General features: G+C 42.2%; 2 protein-coding genes across 5 annotated transcripts; both read right to left on the reverse strand.

Annotated features, from left to right (window-relative positions):
• Positions 1-572: 572 nt before the first annotated feature.
• LOC112565228 (macrophage mannose receptor 1-like) lies at positions 573-12,450 on the reverse strand. Of its 3 annotated transcripts, none has more exons than XM_025240575.1 (25): positions 12,427-12,450; positions 12,200-12,309; positions 11,595-11,713; positions 11,187-11,309; positions 10,675-10,807; positions 10,363-10,481; positions 10,041-10,178; positions 9,624-9,803; positions 8,985-9,159; positions 8,706-8,806; positions 8,333-8,446; positions 7,824-7,986; positions 7,565-7,662; positions 7,297-7,347; positions 5,980-6,093; positions 5,246-5,417; positions 4,969-5,072; positions 4,629-4,742; positions 4,158-4,320; positions 3,821-3,921; positions 3,498-3,614; positions 2,894-3,025; positions 2,423-2,585; positions 1,630-1,736; positions 573-859 (listed from the first exon to the last, which is right to left on the reverse strand). In XM_025240575.1, exons 9-25 carry the CDS (start codon positions 9,140-9,142, stop codon positions 726-728), a joined length of 2,106 nt encoding a protein of 701 aa, XP_025096360.1. In that variant the 5' UTR covers positions 9,143-9,159; positions 9,624-9,803; positions 10,041-10,178; positions 10,363-10,481; positions 10,675-10,807; positions 11,187-11,309; positions 11,595-11,713; positions 12,200-12,309; positions 12,427-12,450; the 3' UTR covers positions 573-725. The 3 variants fall into 3 exon arrangements, with proteins under 3 accessions (XP_025096360.1, XP_025096359.1, XP_025096361.1); XM_025240574.1 differs by having other exon boundaries at positions 1,630-1,739; XM_025240576.1 differs by lacking the exon at positions 7,297-7,347 and having other exon boundaries at positions 1,630-1,739.
• Positions 12,451-13,270: 820 nt separating this feature from the next.
• Positions 13,271-19,605, reverse strand: LOC112565229 (zinc metalloproteinase nas-6-like). Of its 2 annotated transcripts, none has more exons than XM_025240579.1 (11): positions 19,402-19,605; positions 17,982-18,144; positions 17,539-17,649; positions 17,074-17,253; positions 16,599-16,740; positions 16,290-16,350; positions 15,921-16,026; positions 15,203-15,288; positions 14,816-14,911; positions 13,749-13,889; positions 13,271-13,443 (listed from the first exon to the last, which is right to left on the reverse strand). In XM_025240579.1, the coding sequence occupies exons 5-11, from the start codon at positions 16,706-16,708 to the stop codon at positions 13,417-13,419; spliced, it is 627 nt and encodes a 208-aa protein (XP_025096364.1). In that variant the 5' UTR covers positions 16,709-16,740; positions 17,074-17,253; positions 17,539-17,649; positions 17,982-18,144; positions 19,402-19,605; the 3' UTR covers positions 13,271-13,416. The 2 variants fall into 2 exon arrangements, with proteins under 2 accessions (XP_025096364.1, XP_025096363.1); XM_025240578.1 differs by lacking the exon at positions 19,402-19,605 and adding an exon at positions 18,468-18,594.
• Positions 19,606-20,038: the final 433 nt, after the last annotated feature.

Below are 20,038 nucleotides of genomic sequence, written 5' to 3' on the forward strand. Positions count from 1 at the left end.
TGTTAGTTGTGTACAACCAAGTTTAATGTGTGCGTTTTCCATGGTCTTGTATTGTAAAAATAGTGTTACATATTTAAACATTCCTTAGATTAAATACTTATACTTACAGATATCCCAAGAAAACCTCAATGAAAAGATTGAGTTCTATACCGAAAAGTGATTTAAACGGGGGAAGTGAGAGAGTGTGTATAGACAGTTTTCTTTTCAAACCTCGGTGTCATTACATGACATACTGTTTAGTTCTCATAGTTGTGATTGAGATAGCATTACAATATTGAGATGTAGGAAATAAAAAAGTAAGGAACATTATAACTTCTTAATAGCTCAATATTCATGTGAAATAATCAAATACTTGAGTTGTATAAAAACTCACGAGAGATCTTATTGTTTTTGACAAAAGGTAGAATCAGGTTGGAGGATTTCATGAAGTTTTTAAAATAAAATTCAAAGTGAAGTTACATGCTTTCTTGCTGCACTCAGACTAGGTTTGTCAATCATCTGCTTCAGACAGCAAACCTTTCATCATATGCATGCACACAACAAAGAAATACATAGAAGGACAGAACCCCATAAAAGAGAACAAAATATTATTTTATTGTCGTTTGTTGTTTTTTTTTATTACAACCGTTTGGAAACATTCTCCAAGGATTCCAAGCGTGATTTGGAGGTGAAAGTGAACATTTTAGTGAGGACCTTGTCGAGTAGACACCTGAGAACATTCTGGGCTACATAGGGTCGTAGGCACGTTTGCACACAAAGGGTTGCTTCTGACCACAAGGGTAGTCCATGAGGTTTGCAGGGAGACTGGCTGTGGCGCAGTTACAAGGTGTGATGCCTTGGTACACGTTGTCTGGCTCACCTACATCAACCAACCAATCCATTAATCAATCAATCAATCAATCAATCAATCAATCAATCAATCAGTCAATCAGTCAATCAACCCTTCAATCAGTCGAAGTAGGTACCTACATCTGATCATAAAGTGAAACTTTGGCGACATTCAGCCATAAAATACTAATAACGAAATTGTCTCGTTTCGGACACAAGGGTTACTTGGAAAAAAAGTTTGAAGCTTCCATATTTTCAATTACGTGCCTGCCAGGCTAGGTCAAGTATGCTGGCTAAATAAGATTCGTCGAACATAATTATAAGAATCTTCTTGCTAAATTTGTTCAATGAATTAACAAAAAAAAGGGAGAAAGATGGAAGATTAGAACTAGTAATTTGTAAAGAACATTTGACTAAGCTCTTTTGGCTTAACTGTGTGAGACTTTCATTAGTATTGTCAAGTCCTTTTTTGACAAAAACACTTAATAAGCAACTTTAATAAACATTCCTTTTTCTTTCGAGTCTGTCTGAGTACAATGTCTTGGGGGAAGGGGGACTTGCTATACTTTATCAGTGGAAATTATGCGCTTTGAAGAGGATCTCCTTTAAAAACCAAATTATTCTGTTTGGCCATTAAAGAAAATTTATTAATTTGCGTGTGTAAACCCTAATGACTATTTATTAAAGTGTATAAACAAACATATACATAAATTGCTTTAGTCATAGCGACTATCAGGAAATTTTGACAGATTGTTTTACATGTAGTGCCTATGATCACAACAGTGGCTGCCCTGCACTTACCACTCATCCACAGGGAGGAATCTGTCATCAGAGTGTCATCGGAATACTTCCAGGTGCCTTCCGTGGCAGAGTCCGTCAGACCCACCCAGACTCCTGACGAGTTCTGACTGCTGAAAACAGAAAGTTATAGATATATAGATATATAGATATATATCAGTCAGCAGCTTTAATCTGTGTTTACTACGCATAAATAAAATAAATAATACATAAATGAGTCACAAATGACAGGTTCAGTTTTATGAGAATTCGAAATATCTAAAAAGTGTAGAAAGCACCAGGGATTTTATTTTACTAACAGGTAAAAATCTGCATACAAACGTGAATAACTGACCATCAGTCCTCGTCAACATGCACTTTAAGGAAGTAATAAAGTGTCACACTCTGAGAACTAGGTATTTGAGTGCACTAAAGATGTATCAGAAGATTAATTATACCCAAGAGCGGCAATGATACCCGACATGCAAGCTAAGAAATCGTTTAAAGCAATAGATACAAACTGGAAAGTTCTTTTCCGATTTCTCAGGAAAGTACTTCTCTCAAATAAAGAAGGAAAGATAACAAGAGAATTGCTGATGCTCTGTTGCGTTTGATTCACAAGTTTAGAGACAGAAGCACCAAAATAACATAACTCTCATTTGTGGATTAGATGGTGAACAGTGGCAGAAAAGATTTTGAAAGAGAAAAAACAATGTTCACACACACACACACATGTACAATGTGGAAGCAGATACACATTCGTACACATACTATGGAAATGACACAAAGACACGATACAAGTCGTCACGTGGCTCACAATGACAGCAGGAAGAGAAGGTCGGATGCGGTCTTGGCGGGGTAGAGGACGGCGCCATCAGCAGCACACTGTTGCTGAGCATCTGAGTAGGTCATGGGGTCACCGTAGTACCGGTAGCAGTCCCCGTTGTACCCCACCTGGGTGTAGCCTTCAGGACATGGCCCTAAACACATACAGAGACAAACACACACAGACAAACACACAAACACACCTTACTTCAGTCGTCATCTATACATTTTATACAGAAATGGCTCACTTCTTTTTCTTGTCCCAAAACATATCGTGTTTATCTTCTCAATACATTTTGAATCTTAATATTACGGTCATATTTATAAAAATACATTTATAGCTTGTAATTTATTATACTAATATTTACTGTTGGACTATTACATGGGAAATCAAATGTAGAAAACTTCAGGTACAACTCTTAACATCGGACTTGAAATTTAGTCAAAAGCACGTTAAACACACTTCTGCAAATGCCACAGGTCAAAGGGCACACGTAGTAGGCCATGTAGGATTTCTCAGGCAGGCTGCAGAAGTTGGGAATGTCGTTGACCCAACTCTTGCAGTCAGAAGTGAAGTCTGCGCAAATCTTTTTGGCTGGAAAGGAAAAAAATATACACAGAGTTCAGACGAGCAAAGGGCTGGACTAAATGTGAATAAAAGTCAAGACGAATTCTTCACAATCTGAGAGAGAGAGAGTTCGTGTGTTGTGGTTTCGTCAGTCGAGTCTGCATTGTTTATCGAATGTTGTGCTGCTCAAAGGTCACATGAATTATGCGAGGCTAGGACAACCTCAGAATTTTACCATACAAACAAGAAAAGTACGATTTCATGCGACAGTAGATAAATATTCTTGTGACTTTATTTAGCAAAATCCATTTTATTACTATACTTATTTTAAATCTTATATACTTGTTCCGAAGCTTATCTGTGGGGGTACTGCTCTGACATGATTATTGTTTTATTGAGTTTGGACAATTATTTGCCATTATGAATTAGTCTACAAATGCACAGAACAAAACAATTTAGAACTACAGATTATTTTAGTCACAAATCCAAGCTGCTTTACGAGTTTGGTCTTTAGTGCAGGCGAAGTATCGAGCATCAGAGCAGTTGGAGTCCTGCCACCCGAGGCTGTTGGTGATGATGGTGCAGTTGAGCCCCAAGTTGCCGGTGTACGGTCGACCTGGCAACATCAAATGTTCGTCATGATGCTTGAATTAAAAATTGCAAAACATGTACATGTTTATGTTGGTCATTGGACACGGTCATAGTGGTGTAGGTGCATTGCTCATGTACATTCTGTGTATGGATTGTCATGCATGTGCAATGCGGTTGAACCAGTCATGCCATGGGACAGAAGATGTCCCAACATTTCATATGTTGACAGACCTGCAGAGTAGTTGCTGTAGATGCTGGTATTGGAGCCATCTTGCCACACCCACGAGCCATTTGATCTCTTAGTAAGGCCAATGTAGGGTTCGCTTCCCGGCCTTTCACATAAAAAGATACAGTACCTTGAATGACAGAATGATATTGCACAAACAGGACAACATCTGGACTCATTCACACACATACCCGAAAATTCTCGGTTTGGAGAGTGCTTGATTAATTTTGCTTCTCAAACTTGCCTTTTCCTATATTTATCAGCGTTGAGAATTCAAAAAACTTTTATAACACTAAAGCATTCTTCATTCCACTATAAATGAAAACAGCAAGAAAGACAAACCACAAGCTTCCAAAAAACTGGTTTGCCACATCATCACGGGCCTCGGCCAGGATGGAACCTTTAGATGTACACGTGGACAGAGCGCTCGTGTAGTTCATTTTCTGATCAGACTTCCAGTAGCAACCTCTTCCACTTAGGTAGGAGACGAAACCCTCCGGACACTCTGTGACATCATTATCATCATCAATCATCATCAATCATCATCATCATCATCATCATCATCATCATCATCATCATCATCCTACCTTTTCATTGTTTTTAAAGACTATTTTTGTTGGATGTTAACTTGACTCTTTAATAAATTCAAATGGCGTGTGCTACTTCAAGTTCTGTTAGTCTCGTCTCACAACCGTTTAGTTGATGAACGAGAACGTGTAGACAATCACAGAGAGACTACAAGAGAACATGAAGGGTATCGAGAAGAAAGAGACAGCAGCAGAGGAAGATATATTCTGGACATCATTCACTTGCCTAGTGGTGTGGAGCAGTAGAAGTAGTAGATGGATTTGCAAGTCCTGCCAGTCCACCAACCGGCTTGTATTGTAGCGCAGTCTTGACCACTCACATAATAGCCGTTAGCATACCCTGCACATCACAACAGGACAATCAGCTCCCCCTCCTCTGGCTGCTGATGTGAGTAACTAAATGGCAGGCAAGAAGGTGTGGAAGTCCGTCGGTTTGTTGGGCAGTCAGCCTCTGACGATGATGGTCAACCTCCGTCAGTTTGTGTGTTTGCTCGTATTAGACTTCCCCATCAACCTCGATTATTAATACGCACGCACCCACGTATATTCAAAATCAAACAACTAGCCTCCTTTCCAAGGTTGGTTGGTGGCGACCATTCCATTTGACCACACCCAGTTTTTTACAGCTGAATTGTATCTCAGTCCAAACCATATTGCTATACTGTCGCCCCTGAAATACAAATCAAGAATAAGAGAAAACAGATTTCAGAAGATGACGACGACTACCAAAAATAAGAAGAACAACAGCAACAACAACAGGAACAAGAAGATATTTTATTCTACTTGACAGCTACTTGGTGTAGAGACAGAGTATGAGAGACAATGACAAGTGACTAGACTTACCGGAAATATGAGATGAAGGAGCTGGCGCTGGCTGTCTTTGCCTCTGCCAGAATGTTCCCCAGGGAGTTGCAGTAGGCTGTGGCAAGGGAGATGTTGTTTCTCAAGCCTGTGTACAGGTAACACTCAGTCACTCCGTTCTCACTCGCCACCGCCGCGTAGCCGAAGGGACATTCTGGAAACATCCGTGAAGAGTGTCAGCCAAGATGCCTAATGACAAGCAACCTCTCTTCCCTTCTATACAGTTGAGCACATGCTCGCGAACAAAGCAGCCTCCACACCTTTGTGTTGCTGAGCACTTTGTGTCCAAACACCCAAATGTCTTGTAGTGAGGGTTATGTTCTTCAAATAACATTCACAGCTCTTTGTTTAACACCTTCACATCATTTCACATATTTCTAAATGTATCAACCAAGTTTAACATCTGTAAAATATTTAGAATGTGTAGAATGAGGGTTGGATGTTGTACCACTGTGCATCGCCGGATTTAGGCCAAAAAAAATATTTGAGTGAAAGATAGAAATTAGTCTGGGTCTGTAAACGAACACAAGCCCAGCAGCACATGGCAGTAATCAGGGAGGTTCAGGGCGACAGAGAATGCTGACCTCCGCTCATGCCATGTCCTTGACACTTGCTCCTGGTTCAAGAGAGAGAGAAAAAGAGGAAGAGAAAGAAGAGGAGAAAGAGGAAGAGAAAGAGAAAGATGAAGAGAAAGAGAGAGAGAAAGAGTGACTTACGGACTTTCGACCTCTCACAGAAGAACTGGTAAGTGCTGTTACAGAGACTTGGTGTCCATGCTTTGCCGTTGGCAACAGCAATCCGGGTACACTTGTCGTTGGGTACATTGGACACTGTGTCATAAGAAAAAAAAATGTGCAGGAGAAGAAGACGTTTTGATTAATTATTATTATTAATTATTGTTGCTAGTGGTGATGATGGTAGTGTAGACAAAAGCTCAAATTCCTTTAACATCGAGGGAAACTACAGTAAGCATGTATACAGTTAATTACATGGAAGGAACAAATTTAACAAAGAACAGTTAATAGGGTTTATTAAAAACAATTCAATAAGTTAATTAGATTGACATAAACAGCATTGCCAACAGAGTTGCTCAATGGATGGCACTCGGAATGATTGCTTTGCCGTGGCAACCATTCAGAGGGAGAACTAGCATACTGAGAATATAGAGAATACTAGACTTTCTGTTATGACTAACTGCGACTGAAAAGAACAGTTTAGGGAAGTGCTCGTTGAACAGAAAGAACAAGAAAAAAGAATAACAAGAAGTTCGTTTCTTATCAGAAAATAGAACGACAGCTCTTGATGTTGTTATTTATATTGTTGAAGATACACACACATATATATATACACATTACAGCTTTCATTGTGTAAGTGCCTCATTCTCCCCGGCAAACAAAGCTTACCTAAAACTGTTATATATATATATTTTAGATAAATAAAAGTAGTGAATATGCAGATATCAGACAAAAAAGCAAAGAAAATGCTGTCTGACTAAACCATAACAAGAAAGCATCAGACGTGCATATATACAGTCAAGAACACCTGTGTACACTCATGAGCTAGTACGCTGACATGCACACGTACACATCCGTGGCATGCATGCACGCGCTCACACACACACTCGCATACAAGCACGCAGATGTACACAGAGAGAGAGAGATGCGTGCGCATGGACTCACACGTTTATTCAGGACAGAGGTGGAGAAAATCATTCAACCAACAACAAACTAGTTTAACCAACTTGTGAGGACCATGGCCGCAGAAATGCAACTGTCTGCATACCCGTACATACCCGTAACTCATCCAGTTTCTACAGGGTGTCGCGCAAAGTTTGGAGAAAAAAGAAATACCATAGAAACATGCGAGATGCAGAGAGAAAACTTTTACTAATGAAAGAGCGAGACTAACATCAGATGTCGAGGTTCGTGCTGTTTGACAAACAGATCGCTATGGAATAAAATGGAGGCGACACAGAGACAGAGAAAGAACAGGCATTGACAACTACACAAGAGCGATATTCTAGGATTCCTCACAGACTTCATGAACGGAATGTTTGTTTGTTCCATGGTGACAGACGCCGGTACCTGAAAACAGGTGAATACACACATTGAACAAACTAGCAATTAGCAAAACCTTGCAGTTATTTAGCACTGAAATCACGATCGTGTTCTAGTAGAAGTGTTGACCCTGCAGCAGGGTCTTGCACTAGTGTATCATCAGTAAATGTCAGTAGAGAAAGTCGATGAAATCTGGAAACAACAATCCCAGAGGGAGAAGAGTAGGGTCGGGGTAGTTACCCACCCGAGTAAGGAATGCGTTGTCCTATTGTATCTCGCAGGCTCCACGCGACTCCGCTGCTGACGTTCTTCACGTTCACCCAGAAGTCCGACTGTCCTGTCCTGCATGGGCATCCAATAAAGTAAGCTTAGGTAAGGAATGAGCGCAAAAATATATGTAAAATGTAAAATGTAGACGTGTTGACTTCCTCACTGCAAGCGAACAGCTACAAAACATTGATGGTGAACACAGAGTTAATGACAAGAATGAGAGATGCACTGACCGGAAGTTGGCGAAATAAGAAACAGCATCCAGGCGAGGAAGTCGCGCCAGAACAGCGCCCTCTGCCCGACATTCTTGGTCGGCAGCATCAAAAGTCTTGGCTGCAGTGGACGCCCGTATACACCCGAGACCACCCTCGTAATACTGATACCCGTAAGGACACTCTGCAAGCATATATTGCATTACTTTTCTATTTTCTTAATAAATTAATGATTTGTTTTTCGTTTCTGGTTGCATCAGGTTTCAAGACCTACACCTGGTGTAACAAAATATTTTTTCTTCTTCGTCTTTTACTTGTGAAAAATATCCACAAAGATTGCAACACTTCATAGAGGGTTTGTTTAAAGGAGAACAGATTGTATTTTTCTTTGTGGGGATGCTGGAGTTGAAGATAAAAAAAAAAGTAGGAGAGAACAAATAAAGATAATATCTACGAGTCAAGGAACTACCAAATTTTAAAGATAAGAAAAAAACTGTATTTCTGACAGTCGGCGTTCTGCTTTATCTTACGAAGCTGAGGCCGAAAGCACGCGGCTTGGTAGGTGGCGTTGCAGAAGTCGGTCCTCCAAAGCATGGTGGTGTCCATGACAACACACTTCTTATCCGGCGTGTTGTCTGGTTGACCTAAAGGAAAGAAGTAAAGTCGTCCATTGTTACCTCCGTGAGCTTGTCTCCGTTCTGAGGTTTGTGTCACCAGCCACCTCTGTAGTTCATTAACAACTGTGTGTGTGTGGGAAGAAGAAATGTTTAGGAATTACTTTAAAAATCTTCAGTCCTATAAAACCATGAGTTAGTCAAGCCAAGACATTTCTAGCGGTTGCATGTCCTGCCTGAGTGTGTGACCGTATGTTCGAGGGCGAGAGAAGAAATGTTTCGAACACACCAGGTGCCCAGTTGGTGTAGACAGGTAAGGAGCCATCCTGCCAGCGGAGGTCTCCATTAGCATCTCTGGACAGTCCAGTCCACACAGGCTCTCCAGTATTTCTACAAAATAAAAACTGAGGCAACTGGTCTTCGTGTCATCAGAACAATTCCATTCAGGCTACGTTAATTTCATTAGCTCCTGTTAACTTAAGTTAATTAAGATAAAATAGTGCACGTGGAAGGAACTCACCTGAGATCACGTGGAAGACTCACCTGAGTGCACGTGGAAGGGACTCACCTGCCGTAAGCCAGGAAGTTTGCGGCGTCCAGTGTCCGGGGCTCTGCAAGCACTGCACCGCTCAGGGCGCACCTCAGAGCATTGTTGGAGTAAGGGAGGTAGTAGTCGCTGAAGAAGATAAGACATCCGGGCCCCAGGGAGCCTTGAGAGTAAGGCATCCAGCCTAATGGACATTCTGTGGACATAAATATTTATTTCCAGTAATTTCACTAAATAATGCCAAAAAATTATATATATATATATAAAGCGTTACAGTAAGTTATTAACATTTTTAGCAAAACAAACAAAAATTGTCATTAAAAAGATGTTTGCATACAAAAGCACAGTAAAGAGGAAACAATTAATTCTGTCGATGGCTTTCCAATTCAATATTGCATTATTCTTAATTTACAAGGTAGATTTTTTCTCATTTTTCTCCCTGTCTACTCATATTTTACTCTTTTTCAACGACCTCCTTTAGTCTGAACAAATTATTCAATGCTTTTTAATAAACCGTAAGTTGGAACGAATAAGCGAAAAACCAATGCATTCATTTTTTTAAAAAAACCACAGAAGATGGACAAAAGCTGTGTGGCTCATACAGAGCGAGTACATTTTCATATTGAGTAACTGGAAAGTTCCACAGCTGGGGGAACTCACGTCCACAGACGTAGCCACTGGCGCTCCACGTGCCGTCCGACAAACAGCGTGACGTCACGTTGTCGGTGTTGAACCTGCACTGGAACGTCACCTCGTCGTCCACATTGTAACGGCTGAGCAGTGGAGCGCTGGGACTGGCATCCAGTGGCACCTGTGGTGCTGGACACGTCTGCTGCTTGTCTGCAAAACGACCTGAAGCTAGACAGGACTTCACGGGTCTGCTCAGGCCATCATCGACAGACATACAGATAGGCAGACACGCAGGCAGACAGCAGCAGACAAACAAGACAGACAAACACAGTTAGTGTCCAGAGACAAACAAGACATATAGACAAACAAGACAGACAAACAAGATAACATCAAGTCCACAGCTGGAAGCTGTCAGTACGACACAGAGAAATGACTCCACTGACTCACACGGTGGGGGAGCTGTCAGCTGCGGCAGCTGGTCACTGCAGGTGTGAGCACATTTTTCTCGTGACAACGGAATATTTTGTGGGCACAGACCCTGATTCTTGTAGGTAGCGCAGTCATCTGCAGTGTCGTATGGGCGGCCTGCAGGTAAACAATTGTCAAGTCATCGGTCATGATATCAGAAGGTGAGATCATAGTTATAACACAAACCAACCCCAGAGAAATCACAGAGATAACGACCAGATCCCAGAGACACAATAGTCAATAGAGTTAACAGAAATAAACAAACCACTAAAAGCAGACGAAGCGAGATAAACAAACCAACCATAGAGGCAAACATCACAATAGTCCCTGACGCATCCATTCAGGTCGGTGTAGCACCAAGGCTGGAGGCCGTCTCCTGGGTTTCGGCAGAAGTTGGAGACAAGCCCATCGGTGACATCACTAGAAGACCATAGTAGCAGTTGACAAAGTCAGGGTCTGATGGCATGACTACTTATTTCTTCATTTTATTATTACCTCCAATGTTTGTGTGTGTGTGTGTGTGTGTGTTATGAGTGTGAAAGAGTAGAAAGTAGGAGAGAACAAGAAGATAACAGCAGGCAAGTCCAGTAAAAGACAGGGGAAGACTACTCACTCTGGCCAGAAAGAGTTGTGCGGACATGACGTTGTAATGTTCCAGGGGAGACAACGCTTGAAGCTTTTGGTGAAGTTGACTGTGCCTCTGTAGTTCTTCCCGTCCACGTCATCATTGTAACAGTAGTCGGACACTGCTCACAGATCAACCGACATTCAGTTATTGAAAATGTTATTGTGTCACGTGTTGTTTGGGAAATACTTTCATTGTGATTAATTTATGACAGTATGTGTGTATAATCATGATGCTAATATATCTAATTTTTAAAAATAGTCATCCACACTCGATCTAGAAGAGTTATTGAACCCCAGACCGCGGGCACATACCCGTGACTCACCCAGAGACGTTAGACTGTTAATGTGCTTCACGCCGAGTGGTCAGCCTCTGTTTATACAATTGTTTATTTTGTCTTTAAATGTTGTCAGCATCAACAAACCATAGACTTAACCCAGACCTCAGTCCATCAGAGTTGTATAGTTACGGGTTCGTTGACCAGCTGCAGGTGGACTCACACGAGATGTAGGTGACCGAGGCGCTGAACCCTCGACGCTGACCAGCATCACTTGTTCTCAGGAATGACTTGCATCATGTTCTCTGTACTCTGGTAGGTCGCCTCCATCGTCGAGCCGCAGTAGCTGCAGACAGAAGCGCACGTTCACAGACAAGAATCTGAACATTCTCAAAGACTGACTGACTGACTGACTGACTGACTGACTGACTGACTGACTGACTGACTGACTGACTGACTGACTGATGTGGAAGTAGCCTCCCGCCAAACACCGGACCTTGGACTTTCTTATGACTTTAGTTGTTAGTGACATCGACAGCACAGGAAGCGACAGCATCCACCGTTAAATTCCATGGTCACAAATATTCTTTCTCGCATTAAACGGATGTCAATTAACAAAACTGATGTTTACCTTTTGGCATGCCATCCTAGTTTTGCCTGCTTGACCTGAACAGAGTCGTCACAGCTGGAACCCGAACCTTCCACTTCAAAGTCATGAAAGTTCAGCTGGATGGTGGTGTTGACTGGACTCTGACACAACAAAGCACATGACTGACATGAACAGGAGGGTAGGAAGTATTGCAGAATACCTGTGAGTACAAGAAGTCAATCACAGAGCAATACCTGTCACTGACATATGTAACAGGTACTCAATGCATTTAGTCTCACACACACACACACTGTCTCATCATGGTGGTAAAACTTTGAGTAGAAAGGGTTACATCAAATATCAGAGGCTGGAAAATTTAAATCCGAAATTGAGTAGTAATGGTCGTGGTATGGGAAAGGCCAATGTGAAGCAGTCTGGGTCATGTGACGTGGAGTAGGTAGGGTGTTGACTGGCAGTAAGGACAGAGACATACAGGGGAGAGGGGAGGAAGGATTGCCTATCATCACAATCATCTCCAACATGATAGCAAGAGTGTTGTTCAGCTGTTTCTCTCTCTCTCTCTCGTTCTATCACACATTCCACATACTCTCTGAAGATCAACACAGCCCCACAGTCACGTGACTAACCCGTATAGTGTAGAAACACTCAATGAGGTTGTCGTAATTATTGGGATAATTAGGCGAGGTGAAGACGGCCATGGGTCTGCTTGCGTTGAGCTCAATGACTAAGCCACAGTCTGGAAACATCAGAACATTCCCATGGTTACAATGGCATGATACTTCACTAAATTACTTTAGAGATACTTGACTTTATTTTTAGTAATAATTTATCGAAGCTTTGCCTGACAGTCTACCTTTTTTCACTGGGAAGTATTTACAGTAGTGGAAGGTCAACTTTGCTGTGGTGGACTGTCTGTGTGATGTCGATTTTAGGGATGCTCCTTGTGTCGTTGGAAATCGAGAAGATGCCACTCTTTCGACTTGTGATGGTGAAGACCTGGTGTTTGGCATACATTCCTGACAGAAAGGAAAGACCACGTGATCCTCAAGACAATTTTTTTTCATCAATGAATACCACACAGGTCACTAAGTCATCTTCATTCTGCGTCGTGAATCATCATCATACTTTTACTACTACTTCTAAATCTTCCCTTTGTAACAGATACACCTTTATTATCTCACAGTAGAAATCAGTTACAAATTTAAACTTCATGATGGCCCCCAAGCTGACCGTTAATGGCCTGACAGGTGGACGACGACGTGGACAGCAGGACGATGGGTTGTGTGTTGGCCATGGTCATCGGTATGTTGCTGATGCCGTCGTAGCGGCAGCAGAACATCTGTTTGACGTGCTGGCTGAACTGGCCGTCTGGCAGGCTCCCTTGTGACGTAGTGGCCTGCCCACTCACCTGGCACTCGTTCTCCAGCTGCACGTACCCAGCGTTGAAGCCTTCAGAAAACAACAAAGGACAGGAATTTCGAGTTATTTGAAGGATGGAAAATAACAGGGTCTTTTAAAGCCATTACAGCCAGTTTTTTAATGTACTCAGTATTTTTACTGTTTTATTTATCCCTGAAACAATGTTTATTCAAAGTGAAGGTAACTTTGACTTACCTGAAGGACAGCCGTTTACAGGCAGAATGCAGTAGTCTCCTATAGGCCACGTGACCCTGTTATCGGGGGTCCTACTCACACAGAAATGAAGGTCTACCAGGCTTCCATTCACTGCACCTTGCAGTGAGAGGTCCCAGTGTAGGAAGTGTTTAGGACATACGATGTGACAGACCCCGTGTCGAGGTTGGCATTCACGGGGCATCCTTCATCAGGAGCCAGCATGGCCCAGCTACCTCCCGGATAGTCCGACACACCACTGAGGCAGACATTAGAAACCTTCGCTAGTCGCGGTGTAAAGAATGTTTTGTATGACTATGGTAAGACTTATGTCAATAGGTGACTATGTATCGTCTGGTTTACTCAAAACCTCAGGTGTCTAATTACTGAAGAGTTGCAGCCAGAGGCTTCAAAAAGGTGTCACATTATATCCAATTTTAGAGTTTAAAATTATTATTGTAGCAGTAATTTATTAATAGAAAACAATTTAAGTTTAAAAAAGTATTGTTACACTGTAAATCTCTAAATAACTTTATCCCTCTCTCTGTGTACTGTTCATTGTACCTTTAGGGGCAACGGTCGTGCATCTGGTCTCTGGGTCCAGACCATCATGACACTGACAGACACAAGTTCCATTCCATGACCCAGGCACGGGCTTGGCATAACCTTCAAAGTCGCAATCAGGAGGCGAAGTGCAGTTCCTAGCTGTAAACACCACATTAATGAACAAATATATTTTATGGAACTATTTTCTACTCCATACACAGGTTATTATTCTACTTTCGGGAACGACGAGGCGGATAAATACACCTTGAGATATTCTTGTGTACTCAGAACTTGCCTGGAAATCCTCAGTCTGCCTGTTTATGTCTGTCTGTCAGTCTGTCTGTCTGCTTTATAAACATACACGCAGTATATGGGGAATAGAAAAATAGAGAAAAAGAAAGAGTGTTAGGTAGTAGAGGGAAGGTAGGAGGAATCAAAAGCAAAAGAAATGAGTTAAAACTGTGCGGCAAGGCCAAGAGAAACATCTACATTCTACAAGTCAGACACACGGACATAGTTTCCCAAGCCATCGACACAGAAATAAATGTCTAGCACCGACCTGCACTGACCACAGGAGTGAGATGCTCAGTCTGTTCGCACTCAGAGACAAATCACAGACATGCATTAACCTTTAGCAGACATACATTAACCTTTAGCCAGTCACCGTTAAAGAAACATTCCCAGTCTCTCAACTGCTCTCATTACCAAGATGGAGGGAGAGATATTTCAGATAAAATGTCAACGACTCACTTTTGCATAAAGCAGCGGCTGTTGAAAATATATTAACGAGGATTCATTTGGATAAGGGTTCAGATAAAGGGTATACATTCGGACACGTGGTAATTTCGTTAATTACGAATGAGGTAGACTGCACCTGTAGAGTGCAGTATACATCCCAACACCTACCTCAGGGGTTGGTCCCGTACCCTGTGGTTAGTGCGTTGAGCTGTGAAACAAAAGATCAGTTGATCGAAGCCTGATTATTCCTTAACTATTAACTCTCCCTGCCCACTGATCGGAGTCCAGTCGCAATTAGTGGCTAATTAATTAGTGGAGGTGAAGTGTCTTGTCACTGTGTCACTCACCTGCACACTGGTACAGCTGTGAGATCTCTTCATCATGTAGAAAGGTTTGTGGTCCAGAAACTCGATGGTTGGTGCATCCAGTGTCATCGGCCCCCACTGAAACATGTCTGAGCTTCATCAAACACAAACAACAAACAGAGCGACAGTCACAACATTCCCACAACAAGGAGGATACAAACAAAGGAACAATTCACAAACACTTCACAGTTCCTAACAGTCATGGGCGTGAATAAAAGTTTCTTTTTTCACGGTGACACAATCAGCACGTGACCTGCACAGCCTGACGATTGTGTTTCTAACAAACTTATAGCAGTCTGTGTCTGTTTGTTTGTATTGTTTACTTTTAGTTTTCTTTTCTTTGACAGTTTAATATTTTAGTAAACTCACCCAGTCTGGATAATGCATGTAGGTTGATGTGTCATAGAATCCAACTAGAGTTGTTCTCGCTCTTGATATATACTCCTTCTGTAGGTCTACAAGTAAAGGCATGTTTATTAACTCATCAGCATCATCAATCATCGTCAATCATCATCATCATCATCATCATCATATTACCCATCTTCGAGTAAGAAACATAAGTTACGTGATAAAAGAAGAGTGAGGATGTGAAAGCAACAGCTGTTTGTGTGTGTGTGTGTGTGTGTAAGGTGTGTCTATATGTCTATGTGTCTGTCTGTGTGTCTGTGTGTCTATGTGTCTGTGTGTCTATGTGTCTATGTGTCTAATGTCAATGCCTTATCAGAATCGCAGATGACAACTTGTAGAGAAGCGGTTACACTGAGGGGCAGAGCTAAAAGCAAATGAGAAATAATGTGTAGTTGTCTGTGCGAGGCATAACTACACGGAACTTAAATGTGTCTGTCCCTAGACATGGAACAAAATGTGAACGACCTACACAAATATTACAATAGTTGACCAACTGCTGTCCGCTTCTTTGACACTAATCACAACTACTAAACCACTAAACATAAGCGACTCCGCTGTACGGGTGGCCTACAAGCTTTATCCAAAGGAAACCGATGTAATCTGTACACCCTGAACTGCACATCCAGCTACCCGCAAATAAAGGGGTGTTGTTGATGAGCAAGATGAAAGCTGCACTTACCCGAGGGGACCGAAGGCCAGTTGATCCTGAGATGACCGTACCTGAGAGAACTCGTCTGCTCGTGCAGCTGTCCCATCGCGTGACCAAGCTCGTGAACGCACAGTTCCTGCATGACAAACGGCCATCTACAAACAACCATCTTATGTAACAGACCATAGCATCAACCTCAACCAACATCAACCATTAACAACTGTCTCTATGTAAATGTAAAGCAGTAAGTAGTTTGCATTACCCGCGATCAACGTTAGTATTTAACACCAGGTGTAACAGCTCACACCTGAGGCAATGATTAAAGAAGTGTTAAGAGTACAGGCCGCCATCATTGTTACAATGATTATTGTCTTGTCCACAAAATTCCAATTAACTCACATCCTCACAGCAGTAAATGGTTTGGTTGCCTCCTATTCGACCGACGTACGAGGCACAGTTTCTGCAAAAAAGCATCAGAACTATTTTGCTTCAAACAATAAAAGGTGTAAAAAATGGATTTTAGTCAAAACTCTTCTTTACTATTCTTTATTAATTTAAAACTGAAGTAATTATCGAGCAGTTTCTTAAACCCTTCTGGGTCTGCTTTGATGATAACAGGGTAGGTCCGAGAGAGAGAGAGAGAGTGTGTGTTGACAGGTGCTACAGTCTCAGTTCTGGCAGGTAGAAGACAAGGGAGGGATGCAGTACCCGCCGGGTAGTAGAAGCAGGGCTCCATTATGTTTCAGGTTGTAGTCCGTGGCTGTGGTGGACGTGCGCTCAACGAAGCGGATGCAGGTGTATCTTGAGATGAGGTCCATAGCCCCGATGGTGCTGTCTTTGCCAGTGGGTGCTGTCAACAGGTGAGTTTGCGACATGCAGCAGCAGCAGCAGCAGCCATCAGTATGAATATGACGCACACACGTACGCACACAATATACAGTCATAATATTGCAAAGAATAAACTCTACTAGAATGTGATGTACTGTTCAATAAAGGGAAATTTTGGATTGCTGTTTCTCTCTTTCTCTCTCCAAATTTTTGTGCGTGCATGCGTACGTGCGTTCGCGCGCGTGTGTGTACGTACGTGTGTGTGTGAGGAGAGAGAGAGGCAGGATCAAGGTTTTATATTAGGAGTTATATTAGGACTGTGGCCCAGCTGATGAATTAATTAACTGTGGCTCACTCAAGGTGGGTCCCAAATGAATGGAATGATGGCGTTTGTCCACAGGGTGGCGCTAGTGTCCACAACTCGCTTCCTGCGAGACTTGCCGAGGTTTGTCGCGTGGCGCTTCTGTCGCTGTTGTGGCGGAACGAGAATGTCGGAGCCGTTCAAGCGTATCACTTGCCGTTGATTGCATTCGACCTGTGACACAACACTAACCTGTGACACAACACTAACTTGTGACACAACACCAGCCTGTGATACAACACTAACATCTGACCCACGGAGCCCACCTGTGAAATCCATACTACTTACATCATTCCGCAACAGACCGGAATGGCTTCCCATTTGGGGCTAATGTGGGAGGCGAAATTCAAGTCAGTTAACCCAAAAACATTTATTGGCAGTTAATTTACCCGAAACTTGACTGTTAATTTAATAATGGCAAAAAGGTTGTTGTAAAGGCAGCTTGACTAAAGTCCATACCTGGTCTCCTTCATGAGGAACTCGCTGGTGGAAATACACGTTGCCTGTCTGTAGACACTTGTTGGCATCGCTGTTGCTCAGGATGGAGGGATTGGAAGTTGATCCTTCATCCTGTGGTAAATATGTCATTCATTAAATGTTTCCCCTTCTTATTTCTTTCTCTCTCCTCGTCTATCAGTATCTGACATTCTCCATTTATACTTTTTTCGTTCCTCTATTTATTCTCTCTATTTCTTCTTTTGTTTAATATTTTCCATTTTATATATTGCTATTTATTAATTTATTTCTCATCGTGAGCAGATTGTCTATTATTGATGTAAACAATTATTTAAATATTCAGGAAAAAATACTCAATTTTGACTTCTTGTTTTGACTTAAGTCATGTTTCTTTCTTCTAATTCCAACTGACGGAGAAGTACAATAAAATTCTGACCCTGACTGACCTTTAGTGAAGTTTTGCCCTCCGTGGTCCCATCGTCGTCGTCTTGTGTTCCGGTGGACGATGGTGGAAGTTCCAGCTGTCAGGTCAGTCACCTGTGTGACTTTTTTACAGGTGACCTGGCCTGCGAGGGAGGTCAGGAGCACCAGGAGCAACACTGGCTTCATCTTGAAGTAAACATCACAGTTCAAAGTTCAGCCACACAGACGATTACTAGTAAATGAACAAATAAAGTCTATCATTAAACGGGCTGAAGTACACACTTGTCGTTTCCCGTATGTCCACTTTGCTAAAGTCCCCGATAAGTCTGAGCAGGTGTCAAAGTATATCAAAGGCAGATTTGTTATCGTTTGAAGTAGAGAACATCAAGGAAGAATGGAGAACAGAGGAGGAAGAGACAGATGGTCGTGTACCGTGGATGCTTGTCTAAACTATAGTTAAAGTTCTCTTTCTTCCAAGTATTGGAACAGCAGTATTCTTTCAACTCTACCTGCCTGACTGCTTTTGTTGTCGCTTCGTCCGTTCCGTCCGTCCGTCCGTCCGTCCGTCCGTCCGCCCGCTAGCCCTTTCGTTATGACCTCACTGCACACTGAGAGGAACTACCGTGTTCACTGAACCGGATGCCAGATGCATGGTGTGAATGCTCATCCCAGTGAACAGCGAGGAAGGCACGGGCGTCAGGTGGGGGAGGAACGGTGTGGGAGGGAGGTGGAACTGACGTCACGAGGTACCCACGTGACACGTCACAGTCCACGTGACTGGGTTCTTGCAGCAAATTGGAGACTTCGTAAGGAAAGGTCTTTGATCTTTGCAGGCATCGCCATATGTGTGATCACGTGATGGGCGCACGTGAGGCAACGAAGTCGCTGAATTAACGGGCAGATGTGATGTTGAGAATTGTAAATTAATTGCGATAGTCTGATCATGTCAACCGTCTGGGTGGGAGACTGTTAGTGGATCGCCGTGTAAGTAAGGCTGGTGGAAGGGGACCTTTAAGTAGCCCATTAGAAACAAATCATGTTTAAATAGAATAAACTCGTCTCCTAACAGATTTGTATTCAGGAACCCCAATCCTACAACTTAGGTTATTGTTCCTCCGAACCAAACAAGCCCAAGCATATATCTGTCATCACTCCTGACCCTCACAAACAGGAAAACAGAAAAGCTGACAGAGCAAAGGGTCAGAGTGATGCTCAAAAACCAAGTTCTTGCTCCTTTTTAAGTGAAACAACTAACATAAAAGGAACAACTGACATAACGGATGTAATGTCTATGAACAACTGACATAACGGATGTTTACAAACGACAAAGAATAGGTTTTAGTGTCTTTAGTGTCTTTACAAAAGAGGAAGACCTTTTTAATTAAAGACTTTTGATTTACAAAGCAAAATTTTAAGAGAAATTAAGATAGAGAAACAACTAACCTGTGTCTTGAACACTTTCCGCTTCGTGTGCTGGTGGTGTCGAGGGTTTAAATACATTTTTCAGCGAAATGTGTTGAGAAGGATCTGAAAGAATTGAATGCTTCATGAGAATTGCAGTCCCTTGACGAATTAGGTAATGAGTACTTATCAAAGCGCCTTAATCTCTGAGTAATTTCTCTCTACGTAGTCGTCTTCTTTTGTAGATGAAAGCCACATCGGGTAGATTTGATAAATATAGTAATTGCTTGGCTATCAGTCCTCACAATCTACAGAGACAGGTATTTGTGTTTGTTCTTCCACCTGGGGCCTGACTAGATACATCGAGCGCTCTTTACAGCTTTTACAGCCACAAATATTGCCACGTGCACGTGGATGACAGGGGGAAATGGAGGAGAGCTGAAAGGGATGGGGAAGACAGAGAGAAAGAGGAGAGGATGAAAGAGAGAAAGACAAAATGAAAGGAGAAAAATTAGAAAGCGAACAAACTGTGTTTGAGGCCAGTTGACTTTTACATGTCCGGAACTGAGCACAACTTACTTTAAAAATATGAAATGAGTACCTTTCACTTTTATTCCATGCAAGTGTAAATAAAAGTAATTAAATCAGCATCAGTAGACAATGACATTAAGCAGACGCT

The sequence above is a fragment of the Pomacea canaliculata genome, linkage group LG5 (genome assembly GCF_003073045.1).
Source record: "Pomacea canaliculata isolate SZHN2017 linkage group LG5, ASM307304v1, whole genome shotgun sequence".
In the NCBI taxonomy this organism is placed as follows: Eukaryota; Metazoa; Mollusca; class Gastropoda; order Architaenioglossa; family Ampullariidae; genus Pomacea; species Pomacea canaliculata.